At 39.3% G+C, this 18,992-nt stretch overlaps 1 protein-coding gene across 13 annotated transcripts in view; it reads left to right on the top strand.

Annotated features, from left to right (window-relative positions):
* Positions 1 to 15,427, top strand: part of SEMA6D (semaphorin 6D) — a 231,667-nt gene extending 216,240 nt beyond the window's left edge. For 5 of the 13 annotated variants that reach the window (XM_052807728.1, XM_052807729.1, XM_052807730.1 and 2 more), the window contains 18 exons: positions 405 to 561; positions 931 to 1,042; positions 1,618 to 1,678; positions 1,792 to 1,854; positions 1,938 to 2,039; positions 2,260 to 2,350; positions 2,628 to 2,747; positions 3,208 to 3,296; positions 4,094 to 4,311; positions 4,420 to 4,551; positions 4,748 to 4,903; positions 4,987 to 5,160; positions 5,912 to 6,052; positions 6,154 to 6,231; positions 7,083 to 7,174; positions 7,519 to 7,575; positions 9,429 to 9,596; positions 11,718 to 15,427. In XM_052807728.1, coding sequence (XP_052663688.1) covers positions 453 to 561; positions 931 to 1,042; positions 1,618 to 1,678; positions 1,792 to 1,854; positions 1,938 to 2,039; positions 2,260 to 2,350; positions 2,628 to 2,747; positions 3,208 to 3,296; positions 4,094 to 4,311; positions 4,420 to 4,551; positions 4,748 to 4,903; positions 4,987 to 5,160; positions 5,912 to 6,052; positions 6,154 to 6,231; positions 7,083 to 7,174; positions 7,519 to 7,575; positions 9,429 to 9,596; positions 11,718 to 13,021 — 3,267 coding nt within the window. In that variant the 5' untranslated portion in view covers positions 405 to 452 and the 3' untranslated portion in view covers positions 13,022 to 15,427. The remainder of the gene's footprint in view (positions 1 to 404; positions 562 to 930; positions 1,043 to 1,617; positions 1,679 to 1,791; positions 1,855 to 1,937; positions 2,040 to 2,259; positions 2,351 to 2,627; positions 2,748 to 3,207; positions 3,297 to 4,093; positions 4,312 to 4,419; positions 4,552 to 4,747; positions 4,904 to 4,986; positions 5,161 to 5,911; positions 6,053 to 6,153; positions 6,232 to 7,082; positions 7,175 to 7,518; positions 7,576 to 9,428; positions 9,597 to 11,717) is intronic. The other 8 variants (XM_052807719.1, XM_052807723.1, XM_052807722.1 and 5 more) reach the window with 8 other exon arrangements.
* The last annotated feature ends 3,565 nt before the right edge of the window (positions 15,428 to 18,992 follow it).

Here is an 18,992-nt window from a genome sequence, read left to right as displayed (position 1 = left end):
TTTTATTGGATTACATTCAGTGACAGAGGGGATGGAAAGAGATTGTAGTTTAATTAAAATTCTAATCCTAAGTTTGACAATTTTTCTTGCCAGGTCAGCAGCCTGCACGTTCTGTTTGTGATTCCCGTGAATTAAATGGGCTGACAGGCGTCAGCTTCTTCGGAAATGCCTGTAAATCCTGCTAAAAATTAGCAAACATCAATATGTTTCAGAGCAGCTTTGAGTAGGGATATGTCACGCAGCAGTTTTCCATCAATGTACATACAGGAGCCTTTCATAAGCACCAATTTAGTCCACTGCTGCCAGTGCTCAAATACAAACAAAAAACCCCTTCTTCTCCAGTAGGAAGTCACATTTACTGTCCTGTGCTGCTGAAATCTCACTGGCGTGTTCCTGTTTTCCAGGTAGTTAAACAGTGTTGCCACAAAGGTAGTGCTCATCTTTCACCAGCCATGAGGCTTCCTCTGCTTTGTGCCTCCGTGATGCTAATGAGTCTGTCCCAGTGCCGAGCTGTCAGCTTCCCTGAAGACGAGGACCCTATTAATGTTGTTGACTACCACTGTAAGTAATCTGCAAATGGTGCTAACCACTGGGGAAAGAGTTTTAATGTTTGGGTTTTTTTCTTTGGGAAGTTTAAAAAAAAAAAAAAGTCATCTGTTTCCTTTCAAATTGAAATGTGTTTACTGGCTTTGTATCTTTAATAGAACACTTAATCATTTTCTTAAAAAAGCAATCAGAAATACAGCAATAACTTCAGGAAAAAGAACATTTGCTGACATTAGCCATCTTTTTCTCATTTATATTCAAGACATTACTCAAGGAATTTAGTTTAAACCCTTCTACACCTAGTATATACAGCTAATCAATGCCATATATTGATTCTTTAGCTCTATAATCCTGAGTGATGGTGTAGCCCATTTTTACTTGCAGATTCAAGGCAATATCCAGTATTTAGAGGACGCCCTTCAGGCAATGAATCTCAGCACAGACTGGACTTCCAACTGATGTTGAAAATTCGAGACACACTTTATATCGCTGGCAGGTAATTTTCCTTCACTCAGTTCATTAGATTAAAATTCTTTTCTCTTCTGGTTTTGCATTTATGTGTAAAATTCATTTAGAAAAATCTGCAGAATAGGATAAAAATAAGAATTGGGAGAGGACTTCCCAGAGAAGTATACCATATCTATGGCCAGTGCATGAAAATTGGATTTGAAGGCTGCAGTTACTGTAGTTATGCTAAACCAATGATCAAATACTCTTTTACATCTTTTATATTACTGCCCTGATCATTTTAAACTTAGACTGACACATCAGGGATGTAGGAAGTGAGTATAGCACACTTGAAATTTACAGTCCGGATTAGTCTTCAGCAGAACGGAAGGACATAGATGGATAGCTGGACACTGTAGGTGCTGTCTAAGGACCATACCAATAAAAATCAAAACCACCCCATGTTGCCCATGACTAGTCTTCTCCGATTTGTATTAAACACATAATAAATCCATAAGAATTTCATAGAAGTTTCTGGTCTAACAAAACACTGTAAAAATAGATTTAGCTTATAAAAAATAAGGCAAATGAATTAATGAATTTACTTGTGTCTTTTTGCAAAAGGGACCAAGTTTACACTGTAAACTTAAATGAAGTTCCAAAATCAGAAGTTACTGCAAGCAAGGTGAGTAGATACAGGTGCTGGCAAGGGAGAGGTATTTTCTTTGGTTTTAATTTTTTTTTAAGATTTTTTTGTGGAAAGGAAATCTAATGTTCTTTTCTGGTTTGATTTAACAGAAATTAACATGGAGGTCAAGGCAGCAGGACAGAGAGAACTGTGCTATGAAAGGCAAACATAAAGTAAGCTTAGCACATACATCATAGAAAAGCAACACAAATATATATGCGAAGTCTGTGATTAATACATCTTAATCTCTTTTCAGGATGAATGCCATAACTTCATTAAAGTCTTTGTTCCAAGGAATGATGAGATGGTGTTTGTCTGTGGAACAAATGCATTTAACCCTATGTGCAGATACTATCGGGTAAGAATATTGAAAATGTCATTAATCTGTTACTGGGTTTGCTTGCACTAATTATGCTATAGCAAATACATCCAGTGTGATTGGAGAGTGCTTCAAGGTGAAATAAAAACAGACAGAAGCCAATGTGCTGAATTAAGTTTTGTGGAAAGACAATGTTTTACTTCTGTGCCAGTGTACAAAATAGAAATGGCACTATCACCCATTTATTTTTCTTCTCTAGCTGAATACCTTAGAGTATGATGGGGAGGAAATTAGTGGTTTGGCAAGATGCCCATTTGATGCCAGACAAACCAATGTCGCCCTCTTTGCTGGTAAGAACTTTTGCTTGTAATGAGTCTAAATGATTAATGACACCAAAGGAGCCAGAGAGCTTTTAAAGGAAGCACAGGAAAGCTAAAGGTGTCATGGTGCCCCTGCTCTTAAATTTTTAAAAGGGCCTCCAAAGGATTAGAAGCTGACCTGTTAATAAATAGGTTACAGCACTTTGGGGAAGAGTAGCAGGAAAGAAATGGGGAAAAATACAGGCTAGTCAGAATTCTGTAGATTATTAAAGGCCTCTTAATACCACATTTTCAACTTCTGTTTTAGATGGAAAATTGTATTCAGCAACAGTAGCAGATTTCCTGGCAAGTGACGCTGTTATTTATCGCAGCATGGGGGATGGATCTGCCCTAAGAACAATAAAGTATGATTCCAAATGGATAAAAGGTAAGTTGGGGGAGTATTTTCCCATACACATGGCAGATGTAATTTCAGTGGCACACAGGGTCAGGTAGTTGACAGCCAGCATGCTTTACACGTATGCTACAATATTAGCATATATGCAGCTTTCGATATAGTATGATTACGACAAAAAAGCAGTTTAATACGAATAAAGCAAAATTTTTGTTAAATACATCAGTGAATGAATCTGCAGTAACAAAATACCTTAACTGAAATGCAATTTCTGTGAGGCCTTTTTACAGGCCATTAGCCAATATTAGAGACTTCAAGTTCATTTAAGCTCCAGCGCACCCATATTTGGACATCCTAAAGTATCTGGAAGACTGGAGCTCATGTTAGCTGGTATGGACCTGTGGAGAAGCAGCCAAGTCATACAGCATAGTCAGTGTCATATGCCGATTAAGTAGTTCTTTGAAGTAACCTTCTCCTTACTCTTTCTCTACAGAACCACACTTCCTCCATGCCATAGAATACGGGAACTACGTTTATTTCTTCTTCCGAGAAATTGCTGTAGAGCACAATAATTTAGGCAAGGTAGGTATCGTCACAGCGAGCTGTCAGGTAGCCATGAGTCGTAGCAGAATGAGATCATCCTAAAACAGCATCAGTAACAAGCACAGTTTACAATACGAAGGAGGGGCTAGTACAGAGTTCGCACAGTTTTCCCATCTTTATAATTTACGGTGGGGGCCGGGGGGGGAGGAGGGAAATAGAACAGTGCATTCTTCAGCCAAAAAGTTGTTTCTGTTCTCTATGCCTTGCTGTTAGGCGAGCTCGCTACAGGTATCTTTTAGTGTTGCTGTGGCCTTAGTGTTGCTGTTGCCTTAACACTTGTGGCAAGTAATGGAAAGTCTGAGGGTTTTTTCATGCATATTAAAGAAACAAAAGGAAACAACACAAAAGAAGAGTTTCAAAGAAGTTTCTCTAATGTCCCTGGATATTGAATAATTCAGTCATGCCAGTACAGAGTATAATACTCATGCCTCACCATGGAAGGATATTCTATAATAAATTATTAAGTCCTTTACACATGGTTAATTAAAGTCTTTAAATCTCACTAACAATATGATTTTGAAGGGAAAAAAGGGTGGGGACAAGCTGCAGAGTTGCATTTGCTTGGTGATAGGTTAAGATGCCTGTGCACTACGAGCTAAACATTGTTTGCTTTCATCCTTTCTGTGCAGATAAATGGCAGCTTCCTGTTAACAAAATTATCTTTGGTGTTTCATTAACAGCTCAGAAACAGGCACTGTCTTCCTTGCATCTCTCAAGCCTTTGTCCCTTTTCCTTTTTTTTTTTTTTTTTTTTTTTTCTTTTTTCCCCCTTCACAGGCTGTGTATTCCCGTGTGGCTCGCATATGTAAAAATGACATGGGAGGGTCCCAAAGAGTCCTGGAGAAACATTGGACATCCTTTCTGAAAGCTCGGCTCAACTGCTCAGTTCCCGGGGATTCATTCTTCTACTTCGATGTTCTGCAGTCTATCACAGACATAATAGAAATCAATGGAGTCCCCATGGTTGTCGGTGTATTCACCACACAGCTTAACAGGTGAGAGATCAGCAACCTTACATCAAAGGTAGTTCTTTGGTTCTCTCTTACGCTGAAATTGGTGCCATTGTAGTCTGAGTTCTTGCAACTATTTTTCTAATTTTGCAGCATCCCTGGTTCAGCAGTGTGTGCTTTCAGCATGGATGACATTGAGAAAGTCTTTAAAGGGAGATTTAAAGAACAAAAGACTCCTGACTCTGTTTGGACAGCTGTACCTGAAGACAAAGTACCAAAGCCAAGGTAAAAAGTTCTTACTCATGATGCCATAATATTGTCCTTGTAAAGAGCTACCTTAAATCAGCTGTGCTCTTGAGTGTCTTGTCAGGTAGAAACCAAAGCAGAGCTTTACACTTCAGCCATAAGGATGCTCATTAGCAGGCTGCCGTCTCTCATTAACTAAAATATCAATAGGAAAACAATGTTGCTCTCCTTTCAGACCTGGCTGCTGTGCAAAACACGGCCTTGCAGAAGCTTACAAAACCTCCATTGATTTCCCAGACGAAACACTCTCCTTCATCAAATCTCATCCTTTGATGGATTCAGCTGTTCCCTCAGTCATTGAGGAGCCCTGGTTTACCAAAACACGTGTCAGGTATGACATCGTTCACAAATAATGCATGTGAAAAGGAAAACGAGAAAGCGCGCTGTTAATGATACACCTTTTGGTCTTGATAGATACAGATTGACAGCAATTGCTGTAGACCACACTGCTGGACCCTACCAGAACTACACAGTCATATTTGTTGGCTCCGAAGCAGGAGTAGTACTTAAAATCTTGGCAAAGACCAGGCCTTTTTCTTTGAATGACAGCGTGTTACTGGAAGAGATTGAAGCATATAATCATGCAAAGTAAGTATTATGAGAACACCTAAGCTCTTCATCTTGTCCTTGGTACCTAGCTAAAACAAATTATGGTAAATGAAAACCAACTCATTATCACCAACATCACCTCTTGTTTGTCATTTCATGGTGTTCCCTGTGTTGAATAACCTGAAAATATTTGGTCACTTGCCATTTTGCATGGGTTGAGTGAACAACCTAATTCCACTCCAGTGACGTCAATGATACAGTCTAATTCTTCCACAAATAGATACACTTCTTCCTGAGTATGACACGTCAGAACTGTCTGCTGCTGTTAAAAAGAAATGATGTGAGCTTATCCTGAGGGTTTCTCAAGAGTGACCAATAATGTATAAACTACATCTAATCATTTTAAACTTGCTTATTCTTGCACAAAGAATTTGGGAATGGAAGCGTTCCAATTAGACTTTACAGTCGTCCAATACAGGACTTCGGTTCTGCTCTGTTGAGATATTTATGCCGACCGAGAGAACAGAGAAAATGGATTTGGATTTCTTTCCTACATAGTTCAGCGAACTTGTCACCTAGCTGTAAATAAGAGCCAGAAGCTGGCATTTGATAACCCATAGGTTTGTTTAGAAATCACTCAGCAAAGACCAGTAAGTTACACTTACATATGTAAAAAGTCTCTTTTCGGTATCTGCATAGACAATAAATAAATAAAATGTTTCCAGTGTAAGTGTTGCACAAAGTACTACAGTTACTAAAATAATGGCCTCCCATTATTTTTGCTGACCAGGTGTAATGCTGAGAGCGAGGAGGACAGAAGAGTCATTTCCCTTCAGCTGGATAGAGACCACCATGCTCTGTTCGTGGCATTCTCCAGCTGCGTCATTAGAATTCCTCTGAGTCGGTGTGAGCGTCACGGGTCATGTAAAAAGTACGGCCCCGTTCCTGAACTCCCCCTTAAAGGAAGGGCACCAACATCTCTTAGGAAGGAAGTAAAAAATGCATGATTTTTTGGGGTTTTTCTCTTGCAAGGGCATGTATTGCTTCACGGGACCCGTACTGTGGCTGGTTAGACCATGAGGCATGTGGAAGAGTGACACCAGGCATGCTGTAAGTATTCTTTTATGCTGTAAGTATTCTTTTTCAAATTAGCCCAGCATCTCTACATATGCTTTATAGACCACGTGAGCTCATATCCTATGCCTGCTCCCTTGCACTCAATTCATAAATCTCCATTTTTTTTTAAGATGTTTTTTCAGTGTACTGTACATGAAAGGGAACAGAATGCTGAAGTCTGACCTAATTCTGCAATTTCTGGGTGAAGACTTACTTTCAGTGGGAGTTTTAGGGGGGGTGACGGCGGAGGACAAGCAGACCCATAGGAAGAGCAGTTGGAGGCAGGAAGGCAAGAAATTGCTACCTGCAAACCTGAGCAGCTCAGGGAGGACAGTAGATGGTATGCCGCCCCAGGCGTGCTCACGGCCAGGGCACAGTCAATTGCAAATATGAAAGCACAGGGTTCACAGTGGGAAAAGAGTAAGATTTTGCCTCCACGCTGGAGCTTGGGTGATATATATGCATACCAAAGGCATTTTGCACAAATCAAGTCTGTAATATACAGTGCATTAGCAGCTGTATCTGAAAAAGAGGCCTTTGTAGCAGGCCAGTGCAAAGTTTAACTAGTATAATTGGATGGTTGTATCTAAAAACAAGAGCATGCCCAATGCAAAAGACATGATGAAGTTGCTGAAAAAAGGGATTTTTTTTTTTTTTTTTTTCTCTTCTATTTCCTGGCATAAGCAGGTATATAGAGTTTTAAAGCCTGGTTATAACTAACTTGTTCATTTTGTAAAACAATTTTTGGGGCCATACACTAGCTCTTGTATGTGTTTCCATTTGCTGCTTCCAGGAAAAAAAAAAAAAATCACCATTTGTTTCCCTACTAATACTGTTAATTGCAGGTTCTCTTTGTTTGTTTCATACAACCACAGCACCGGAGGATATGTGCAAGATGTCAAATACGGCAACACAGCCCAGCTTGGGGACTGCCATGGTAAGGCATAGTCATTGCTGCTCGTTAATAATGTCTCAACAGTAGTCTGTGGCCACACCTCACTATGGATGTTAAATTTATGATGAGCTTTTCAGTAACATGGTGAACACATCAGCTAGTGTTACTGTGGATGTTCACAAAGCTGAGCTTTTTGGTCCTGGGTGGCAGAGTTTTGTCTTTCTTTTACCAGTTTACAACTGTTTGGGGTCTACAGCAAAGTATTGAAGAATTTATTTTTTGTAACCAGTAATATTTTAGTTTTTATTTTCCATTACTCAGGTTTGAGATCTTTTGCTTTCTTTTTGTTACTTTTTACTGATTACTTGTTCCTTTAATTCTTTTAGAAATTTTGCCTACTACAGCTACACCAGATTACAAAATATTTGGCGACCCAACATCTGGTTAGTTTTTTTTAATTTTTTTGAATTAATGACCTTTACTTTCCTTCAGTTCAGCATTTTCAGCCCTTTTTTCCTTCCTTTTGCACAGTTGGCAATCCTCCATTTTTGTGCTTTTACTCATGTTCCCACTGATGGTAAAGATAGTCAGACTCTTCTCACTCAGCACTTCACCCTGTGTAGCCGCATGTTAACAGCTCATTATTTATTGAGACATCTTTTATTAAAGAGCCTGATTAACATAGATGACATCTTCACTGCACGAACGTCCACTAAGCTTTTACACTTTATCCCCAGCCATGCATTTGTGAATGCCCCTATTGGTCATCTCTAGTAGATGAATGGCAGAATTTCATCATCTTCCTCCTTACCTCTCCTTTCCTCTTTTCCTTCTTTCCCAGCAAGCTTTTTGCACAAATACACATTTTCTAAAATGTGTATTTCTATATTTTTTAAATGTTTTAAGTAGTTTATGCTAATGGAAAAAATTTAACATCACAAACTATGTAGCTGAATGAGGACTTGTGTAGACAAAGGTGGCTTAGAAAAAACTTAATGCGTTGTTGTCGGATGGACTTTCGCATCCTTTTCTCCTTCAGTGATTTTTCTAATAGTGTTTTCACTGTCAGCTCCTGCTGTTCAGGGAGACAGGACCCAGTGCTCTGTTGAACTCAAAAGCAGAGCCTGTGTTGACTTCGACAGGAGCAAGACTGAGCCCTTATTTTCCAGTCTTTGCTCCCAGAACTTGGGTCTCTCTCTGCTTTCAAACCAAGGGCACATTGCTGACTGACAAATATGAAAATAATCTGTTTGTATGTTAAATTTGTAAGAGCGCAACAAAACCAAGGACATTATTTTGTGTTTTGGTTTCTGATATTTGCACTTCTGTAACTTCACAAGAAGTAATGTTTGAGACAAATATTTCCCAGATATACTTACCTATAACATAAGTTAAGAGACTCACTTAGGAAAGCAAAAAAAAAAACCCCAAACTGTGTTACATGGAAATGCTACCTTGCTTGCACGAGTGTTTATCAACTGAATTTTCAAAGTGGTATTTTAGGACACAGATACAACCAAACCTTATTTTCAAGTCCTGAGGGAGTGTGTATTTGATGTACATTTCTCAGGCAGCTCTCAAGCCATAGACATTCATGCCCAAACCTACTGGGATAGTGAACATAAAACACAAAGTAGACGTTGGATTGTAAAGCCAATTTGATGTGTTTCCTCCTCATGTGCATTTTCATGTAGGCTATGATGGTTCTGTTCAGAACTACAGAGGAGCCAGAATCTATGCAACATTGTTCTTTAGGAACCATTACAAAATAGGGGTTAAAAACATTCCTTTCATCCCCACCTGTAGAAATGGCTCATTCAGCAGTTCATGGTATACCATAATAGCACTAATGGAGCTGATCTGGTTTCTCAGGCGTAACCTGTCATGAGTGTGTATCTTTCCAAGTAACAACTTTTTTTTTTTTTTGAAGATGTTTAAAAGGCAGCCAAGTATGTTGTCTCCAGTGAAGAATATAAGTAGAACAAGTTGTGCTTTTCACCTCCACCAGTTGCTTACTTTAACTTTTGCACTGCTTTCATGTTTGACTTCTCTGGCTTTTTGGCTAGCAGCTGTTGATGTTTTAATGTTTGGTTGTTTTTTTTTTTTTTACTTAAAGTTTTGAACCAACTGATTTTAATCAGCCCTCTGTACTTCTGCAGAGTGTAGGGGGTCACATTTTGCTCTGACTGTAACTCCCATTAAATACTGTCTCCATCTATAGCTTAGATATGCCATGAAACAGTGAGGAAAGCCTGACTGTAATACCCATTAATAAAAAATCTGTTTGCCACCACAGACATGGAGTTCTCCTCAGCTTCCATTACCACAATGGCAAGTATCCCAGTTATATCACCTAAAGTGATTGGTTCCTGGAAACCTAAAGTGACTGGCTCTCGGAAATTTGTAGTTCAAGATGACCCAAACACTTCTGATTATTCTGATCCATTATCAGGTGTCCCAAAGGGTAAGGCCTTACCAGGGAATACATTGCAGCTGAATGGAAACCTGATAGTCTCAACATTGTCTAAGGCTTAAATGTAACAGCCATGATAGTTGGGCTGTGTATTACACACATTTCCTGTGAGTATGCAGACAGTGCAATCATGTTTTTCATACCTACTTATCCAGTGTACAGAGTGCTGCTTAGAGGTTATAACAGGAAACACAGATAATAAGCTCAGCCTTTTATTCCTGGGGTGCTCCAAAGCTCCCATTAAAATCAGTGGGAGTTCTGGATGTATTAAAAAAAATTACATTCATGACTGACTTACCTGCATCTCTGGTGGCTGTTTTCAAACCAGTCTAGTTTGGATAAGACTATTAGTCCTCGTGAATGGCTGTTTACAAGAGCTTAATGGGTTTTCTTTTTTTCATTTGGTTTGTGGGTGGGGTATTTTTGGGGGTGGGGAGAGAACAGAAAACAAAGCACAGCTCCATGACAGATCCATGTGTTAAATGGGGCATAGCCCAAACTCTGCCTGCCTGTAGCATGTTTCTGAAGAACATGGGTCAGATCTGAGTAAGGGTGTGCTGAATTTTTATTCTCTGGCTGTGAGCATCAGTTTATAGATTCTCTCAGTACATAGAGACACATACATGTGTTTTAAGCCAAACACAAAAAGAAACATATTCTGAATGTAATTCATCTTTCTGTAGCCATTCTTTCAGCTAAGTGAACCTTTGATTCGGCTCTTACAGCAACAAAGACTTTAATTCAGTAGGACTATTGCAGTCAACCAACGAATCAAGAAGCTTCCAATCCCATAAGCAAAACTTACTGCAAGTCTTCATCAGTACACAGCATAGCCAGGTGACAGACATGTTTGCACAATTCTGTATTTCCTGAAAATCTCACCAGCTAAAAACCATTTGTGTTTTATTACCATTCACCAAAACATATCAGGTTTCCTATCGGCCATTATGGCAGTGCATTTGTCATTTTAATTTGTTGCAGTTATTTTCTGTTTTGCTTTAAGTTTTTGTTATCATTTGCTCTTGGTTCTGAATCACATTTTGTGTCATAACTATTATTAGTGAACTTTACTCATGTTTTCCTTCTTCTTCTGCACAGTGCCATTAAAACCTGTAACCCTGAACATTAACAATGTTCAAAGGCCTTGCCTCTAACAAAAATGAATCTGTTCCTTCCCTCTTGCTCTTTCATTTTAACATCCCTTGGGATAGTTAACAATTACTTTCATTAAAAACTAACATTGTCTCAGCTGCAAGATGTCTGTGGTTGCTTTAAAAATCTCAAAAAAACAAAGGGAGCTTGTTAATACACAAATAAAAAACTAATCCAATATTCAACTTCTTGGTCTAAGCTAAAAGTTTTTAATATTCTCTAATAACTTAACCTTGCAAGTTGGTTTTTTTAATGTTATACAAGTATTTACGTTCATTATTGACTAAAAAAAGACAAATTAGTGCTCTAATAGAATGACATAATCGTGAACTTCAAAAATTGTACACTTATATAATGCAAGGTGTGCCACTCCAAGGCTAGCAACCTGTGGATGTATTAGTTTACAAGTTTTGCACCGTATTACATTAATGTGGTTATAACAATGTAGTATGTACATTATACAGTTCTATACAACATTTGCATAATCCTGTCTCTCTTTTGATACTGATTGATGAGTTGGGCAGAAAATTGAGAGAGAAATCCATCCATGAGTTATTAATTGCTGTCTGGCCCAGTAGCACCTTCTAACCTCAATTTTCCAGCAGAAATGATTAATGTTAATAACATACAGGCCCTATTTGTGAGCCTTAAAGGAAATTTGGGGACAGGCTAAACCAAACGTAATATGGGGAGAGAAGCTTCAACAAGCATTCCTCATTATCAAAGAAAACGGACAGTCTTCATTTAAACTGATCAATGCTCACACAGTCATTTTTATTTATAAAATTACTTGCATTCACCAGTGCTGTGGATTGCAGGACCCAACTGAGTTACACTAACACTAGACACAGAGCACTTACAAACACTTAATAGACACTTCTCTGAGGGAGGCTACCTTCTTCTGAAAAGTATCAGTATGAAGTACATGTAGACTTATGATATACTGCATGTCTTTTGCAGGTGTAAGGTGGGAAGTACAATCAGGAGAGTCCAACCAAATGGTACATATGAATGTCCTAATCACTTGTGTCTTTGCCGCTTTTGTCCTGGGAGCCTTTATTGCGGGAGTGGCCGTTTACTGTTACCGGGATATATTTGTACGGAAATCCAGAAAAATACACAAAGATGCAGAATCGGCTCAGTCATGTACTGACTCCAGTGGGAGCTTTGCTAAACTGAATGGGCTGTTTGATAGTCCCGTCAAGGAATATCAGCAAAACATTGATTCACCCAAACTTTACACAAACCTGTTGACTAGCAGAAAGGAGTTGCCACCAAATGGTGATACAAAGTCCATGATGATGGACCACAGGGGCCAGCCTCCGGAATTAGCTGCACTTCCAACTCCTGAATCTACACCAGTTCTTCAACAAAAGACTCTGCAGGCTATGAAAAGTCAATCGGACAAAGCGCATAGTAACCTCAATGCTTCACGAAAGGAAACCCCACTAAAAAGCCCTCAGTTTTTTCCTTCCAGTCCTCCACCCCACTCTCCTCTAAGTCATGGACATATTCCTAGTGCTATCGTTCTTCCCAATGCTACCCACGATTACAATACATCTTTCTCAAATTCTAATGCGCACAAGGCAGACAAAAAGATGCAACATATTGATCATCCACTTACAAAACCATCCAGCAAAAGAGACCACAGGAGATCTGTTGATTCCAGGAACACCCTGAATGATTTTCTGAAACACTTAAATGAAACTACTAGTAATCCCAAAGCAATTATGGGAGATATTCAAGTGGCCCACCAGACTTTAATGCTGGATCCAATGGGAAATATGTCTGAGATCCCACCTAAGGTTCCCAACAGGGAGGCATCTTTATACTCTCCTCCATCAACTCTTCCGAGAAACAGCCCCACAAAACGAGTGGACGTTCCCACCACTCCTGCAGTACCGATGACCTCTTTGGAAAGGCAGAGAGGTTATCACAAAAATTCTTCACAAAGGCATTCAATATCGGCCCTTCCTAAAAACTTAAACTCGCCAAATGGTGTTTTGTTATCCAGACAGCCTAGTATTAATCGTGGGGGGTACATGCCTCCCACGGCAGGCACAAAGATGGACTACATGCAAGGGGCGCCTGTCAGCGTTCACCTCCAGCCTTCCTTGTCCAGGCAAAGCAGTTACACAAGCAACGGCACCCTTCCTCGTACAGGAGTAAAGAGGACACCCTCCTTAAAACCCGATGTGCCACCAAAACCCTCATTCGTTCCTCAGACAACTTCAGTCAGACCACTGAACAAATACAGTTACTAGGACATGTCCATGCTAAAAATGAGTATGGCATTGACCTGTACAGGTTGTGAGATGATGTTGTGGTAGACACGTAAGACAGAGACTTGCTTGTTACTAAAGAGAACAAAGTGGCCAAAGAAACTGTCTTTACTTCAGCAACATCTGTGTCTTGCCACATGTAGCTATAGCAAGACTTTGTGTACTTGCTAAGAGCAAACAAACAAACAAAAAAAAAAAACAAAGGAAAGTGCTGGTCATTACATTTCTTTTGTTTGGAGCTGAGGAGACATGTAGCACAATGGGGTGGGGGGCTACTTTACTGTTCTAAATAGCTAAAAAAAAGTTATTGGGAAAAAAATCAGTAAGCAAATACTTGAAAAATGGGTTCCATTTTAGACTGCCATTAAGTGTGGTCCTTCCCATTAAATGTGAACATTTTAATATGTATGCATTCACCTTGCCTCTTGCACAAATGTCAGAAAATGGTAATGTCTCAATGAATATCTGGGTTAATAATCAATTTGCTGGAATTCAGTCTCTGGCCCAACTGTAGCATTAATTTTTTTTTTTTCTCTCTCCATGTGTGTGGCATTTTGTTTGTGCCACAGATAAAGCTGTGCGTGTGTTTGGGGGTGTGTGTGTGTGTACCGTACACACTAGGATGTACTTAGATTCCCATTGCATCTTTTATGCTATGGAATTGTTTACATTGAGCATGACTGAACAAACAGATGACTCTGCCTTCTGCAGCCCGTTGGGTTCAGTTTGGAGACAGCTAAGGATGAATGGCGCATCTCTGCCAGCCTTCTGAATGATAACGCCTTGATGAAATAGTCACCCAGTGAAAGAGTGCAGATATGTTTAATTCCTCATAACTCTGTTATGCTGCTATTGATTCAGAGCTGTGCATTTCAAATCTAGTGTTTTGGGCTGGAACGGGGGAGTTTTACTGTGTTTCCACAGTGCCTCCATCCAATACCTGGCCACTGTGAACTTGAGCCCCTGTACTTCTCATTCACTGAGGGCAGCTAATAATCAATTCACTGGCAAAGGCCTGTGTAACTAGAGAAGGTTACGTTTTTGTTACATTTAATAATGCCCTACACGCTGATAGACTCTTGTCAATAAAAAAGAAGAAACATTAATTGGCCTGGCAGAAGCAGTCTGTGAAAACTCTACAGTAGTGCAATCAATTTGTTTTTGTTGTGTAATGTAAGGTTTTTTCCAAAGTCATGCAGGTAATGACAATATTCTGTAAATATTATGTGTGAGTTTACCTGAATCTGTGCATTTTGTGCCTTATTCATGCAAATGATAAAAGTACTAAAAAAATAAATAAATAAATCTGTCAAGTGTTCTCACTATAGCACATATCTCCTGAGTGCCAGTTGTAAAACCTCTCAACAGCACCCAAAAAAAAGAAGAAAGATAAAAAGCAAGAATAATTAATGGTAACTAAAGGCAGCCTACAATCCAAGACGACAGCAGCATTAAATCACCTTACCATGATAAACATTCCACTCCAGCTCTCCGAAGGATCAGACAGTTATAATGTGAAATCAAATGAGGTTTCTAGGGTAATGGAACACCTGCTAAAGTTGTGTAAGCTATTTAGTAGGTTTTACAGTATCCACTTGCAGCTGATGTTCAACACAGATGGCTATTTTAGCTTGCGAACTACACACTACCACATTGTTTATTGAACATAACTATAGAAATAACCATGGCAGAGGAATATTCATGAATTAGCAGGACAAATAACTGCAATGGGTTTCAGAGACGGTGGAGATTTATATTACGTGTTCAAAGGGGAGAAAAGGTTAGTCACTGAAAACTGGATCTCTGTTACAGAACAAAGGATAGAAGTAGTCATTTTTTTCTTGTAAGGCTGTAAGGCACATTTATTTCCTGAGACCTCTGGATTCAAAAATCAATGATCTCTCTTTCTAAACACTTCTGTCTTGCAACTAAAAACACTACAGATTAATAACTATTAAAAATGTACTCAGTTGTCAAAAGACACAAACTGATCCGAATTCACTTTACAAATATTAATACAGACTTGTGTGAAACCGAAAGATAAATGTATGTGAACCCTGATAACCTCCTGTAACATTGTGCTGCCTTGTAGATGGTAATGTGAGTTCTCTCAGTATTTATGTTGAAATCTCTAACATTCAACCTAGTCCTTATTCTGTTAATTTAATAATAAAAGATGCTTTATCCATTTGTGCAAAGGTAAACGCAGATTGTATCTTTTTTAATGGTACGGCATAAAAAAAGTAACCCTTAAATGAAGCTGCTCTATACTATAGAGTACTTTAACATGTATAGATATCTTGTAAACTTGTATTGTGGATGTGTAAATAATACGTTCTTTGGGTTTTTAACACCGCATGTAAAGTCAAAATAAAATATTCCAATGTACCGAGTGTCTAATTTCATTATTAGTCATTGTTCGTGAGATTACAATAGAGGAAAAAGTCTGCTTGCCTTTAATAGTTCCATGAAGAAAGCACAGAGACAGCTTCTCGTCAGCCTCACAGGGGACTTGCAGAGCTGGACGGCAACGCACACAGGTGTCCTTCCATTTTCATTGCAGCCATATGTTGACATATATGTTCTTGAGGGAGAGTGAGTGTTTGTAGATGCCTTTTGGCTTCCTGAGTTAAATATAAAACATCAGAGTAACTGGCATGCAGTGGTAGAGTGTAGTACGGAGTCAGGGTTGCCCATATGACACACCAACAAGATGCGCTGAATTTGAAAATACATAATATATGCCCCTATGAAGCCTTTATTGGAGCTTAATCCAGGTTTCAGCTGGGCCCTGGTTCCTGCGAACTTTTCTTGTTAAGGTTAGAAAAATACCAGGTTTTTTGCAAATACAATACAGTTTTGAAAGAACATAGTGTCTTCCTTCTAAAATGTAGGCTACAGAAAAAGATAATTCCTGGCAAAATTAATTGCAGACCCTGCATAGCAGGACATTCCTAAATACTTACTAATGCTTAATAATTGAAATTCATGTTTCAGGCAGACAATAAAGCCCAACAGAAATATAATTGCCATATATTTAGTATGTGCCAACATCACACGTAATGTTAAAATAATCAGGGTAATTTAGTATCAGAAAACAAATATAACATATTCTTTTAATTAAAAGTTGATTTTAGATAATGGATAAAAACGATTTGTTATGAGATTATGCTGTCAAGGTATTAATTATTTGAAATTACTGTGCATGTTATAACAATACAATGGCACCTAGTTGTAGCTTACTTAAAAAAAAAAAAAAACAAACAAAACCAACCACAACCTTTTAAAGGGAAAAGAAACATGGTGCTAAAAAAAAAAAAAAATCCCAAATCTATAATGGCTCAATATGTATTTCTTCTAGTGCGGAAAAAAAGTTAGATTTCTTTTTATTGATGTGGAGGTTTTTTTCATTGGATATCCTTATGTATGAAATGAAGATTCAAACACATACAGCTGTCATATGCTGCAAGCCTGTGCTGCTTTTCCACATTAAAATTAACTATGCCTTTGACATAAAAGTGTCAGCCGGTATGGCTAAAGGTGTTCCGTCTGTGAAGGGGCAGTACCTTTTGAAGCATACCTACTTAAATATTTCAGTCAGGCATTAAGGGCTGTAATGAGAAATTACAAACAGTTATTTTAGTGACATAGAAATGTGCATCTACAACACAAATGATGGAATGGATTTGTCCAGAAAAATATCTGTATTTATTCTGTCTAAAAGGTGTCAAGTGACCATTTTCCACAGTTACTTGGTTTGGTCTATATTCACAGAGCCTTCACTTGAGCAGAGTGATGCGGTAGCTGGATGGGTCTAGCCAGACAATCATCTTTTCCCACAGGCACTGCAGAGCTACATGGTGGGGGCAAACACCGCAGAAGTCTATAAGAACAAATATTTACCATCTGTTAGAAAATTAAGTACAAGAAAAACTCTCCTTTTACTAACAGAGAGGGAACATGGCAGCCAAATGCTAACCAGCCATAACAGCAGCTTTTAAATTGTTTTGTCTTTAGTGACAGTGCCAAAGCAGCCACCTACAGACTCCCCAGTCTGAAAGGGAACTGCAACACTATGGAAAAGCTTAGCAAGAAAAGACATGAAAGCACTTTCAGTTTTTCTCCTCAGGTGCTCTCCTGGGTCAATTGGTTTAAGCATCCTAAAGTCTGCCTTGAAGAACAATCCGTAGCCACAGCGCTAGCTGATGAGTGCATGAAGGGTGCTTGATGCTGGCGGGCAGGAACATGCTCGCAAGGGGAGGTCCCGGGCCCAGCGCAGCGCTGGCCTGAGTGCTCAGGGCTTTGGGGAGGTGTGCGCAGTCCTGGTGTGGGCATGTGAAGGCAGAGGAGAGGCTCCCACTCATCTTCGGCTTGCTTTGGGTTTTGTAGCAAAACACATAAATAATTTTGAACAGAACACAGCCAAGTAAAAAAGACAAAACAAAAAAAGAGCTGCAGGCCCATAGTAGTGAGATGACTGCAAGAAAACCAATTTGTAAAGCCGTGAGTAGTTATCTCTCTGACTGTGCTGCCAGCACAAACCTATGGCCTTTTAAATTGGGGTCTTAAAGTAATCAGAGTAGTGACAAAAATCAGGATGCCTCTTAGTGCCGTCTTGCTAATGACTCGCTCTGTGCCCCTGGGAAGATTATGCAGGGTTTATTCAGTATCATGGAGGCTCAGAAGGCAGTGTTCTTAGTTGGAGTTATGTGCAGTTGGTCTGCTTGTAACATTTTCCACTTATGAAGGTTTTCTGATTTTTCCTTCTCCCTCTGTGATTCCGAGCACCAGCAAGGACATCTTGCAGGTAAGTAAAGGGAAAGAGAAATCCCTTCCCATCTGGGAAAGGTTAGTATTTTGCAGGAGCGGGGAGGAGTTGGTTGGTATTTCCCCAGGTGCCTATTAATTTCATGGGATGGAAAAATATTTTTTTAAAAATTGATCACGACAAAATATCTCATAAATGCAGCATCTGGGCTTCAGCTGGGATGTGCAAGCTTTTCATATAAAAAGCAGTACCAGGAGACCAACCTACCAAGACTGCATTTGTTGTTCAAATGTCATCATATCACAGTATGAAAGAGCAAGAAACCAAAGGATTTGGGAGGAAAAAAAATACACCAAACCATTAAATATTTAATTAGATTCAGCTTTGCTCAGAAAACTAGAGATTCTCGCCTTTTTATTCAATACTACTAAAGTAAGTGCAGCTGGTGATGGTCTGACTCTGGACCAGCCATTGCTGCGTGCCTGCAAACATTTTTGTAGACATATTGCATTGGCCTGACACACATCTGAAATTATAATCTGTCCTGAGCTTTCGACTGAGAAACTGTTTCTACTCTGCCTGAAATGAAATTTATTGGAAGCTCTGATTTTATTAGTGCATTCTGAATTCATCCGATGACCTGATTTATGGTCTGCTTGCTTGCTTTTTTCCTACAGTCACCAACAACTTTTTTGAGCTCTGCTTATTAAAATTGTAACTGGATCCAAGTCTGTGTCCTCCAGTGAAGGCTGCTGACCAGAACAGGGATGCCAGAGGGTCACTATGTTTAGGTAAAGTTTGAGAATTCCTTGGGCTGCAATGGCGAAGCTGTGTCCTCCCTGCCAGACTGGTGCCTCTGCCCTTCATGTCAGCCACGAAGAGTGTTGCTCAAGCTCCTGTAATACTTTAAGGGTAAGGAAGGAGATGAAAATCTACCACATGAACAAGCTGTGCTGACCATTTTCAGGAATAGTCCCCATTTGTCAACAAAAAAGGAAGTTTATGACAGGAAAATTGAATGGCCAAAAAAAAAAAAAAAAAACCACAAACCCGCAACCCCAAAACCGACCTGCACACATCTTGCTGTCCTTGTTTTGCAATGACAGGCCATTTTTCCAGGGCAGAATCTCACTGACTTGCACAAAAATGAGCAAAGAATAATAGTTCTCAATGAAGGCCCTTCTG

Source organism: Harpia harpyja, chromosome 14, assembly GCF_026419915.1.
Source record: "Harpia harpyja isolate bHarHar1 chromosome 14, bHarHar1 primary haplotype, whole genome shotgun sequence".
Taxonomy (NCBI): domain Eukaryota; kingdom Metazoa; phylum Chordata; class Aves; order Accipitriformes; family Accipitridae; genus Harpia; species Harpia harpyja.
The sequence above is the reverse complement of the archived record's forward strand: the minus strand, read 5'-3'. Positions and strand labels throughout refer to the sequence as shown.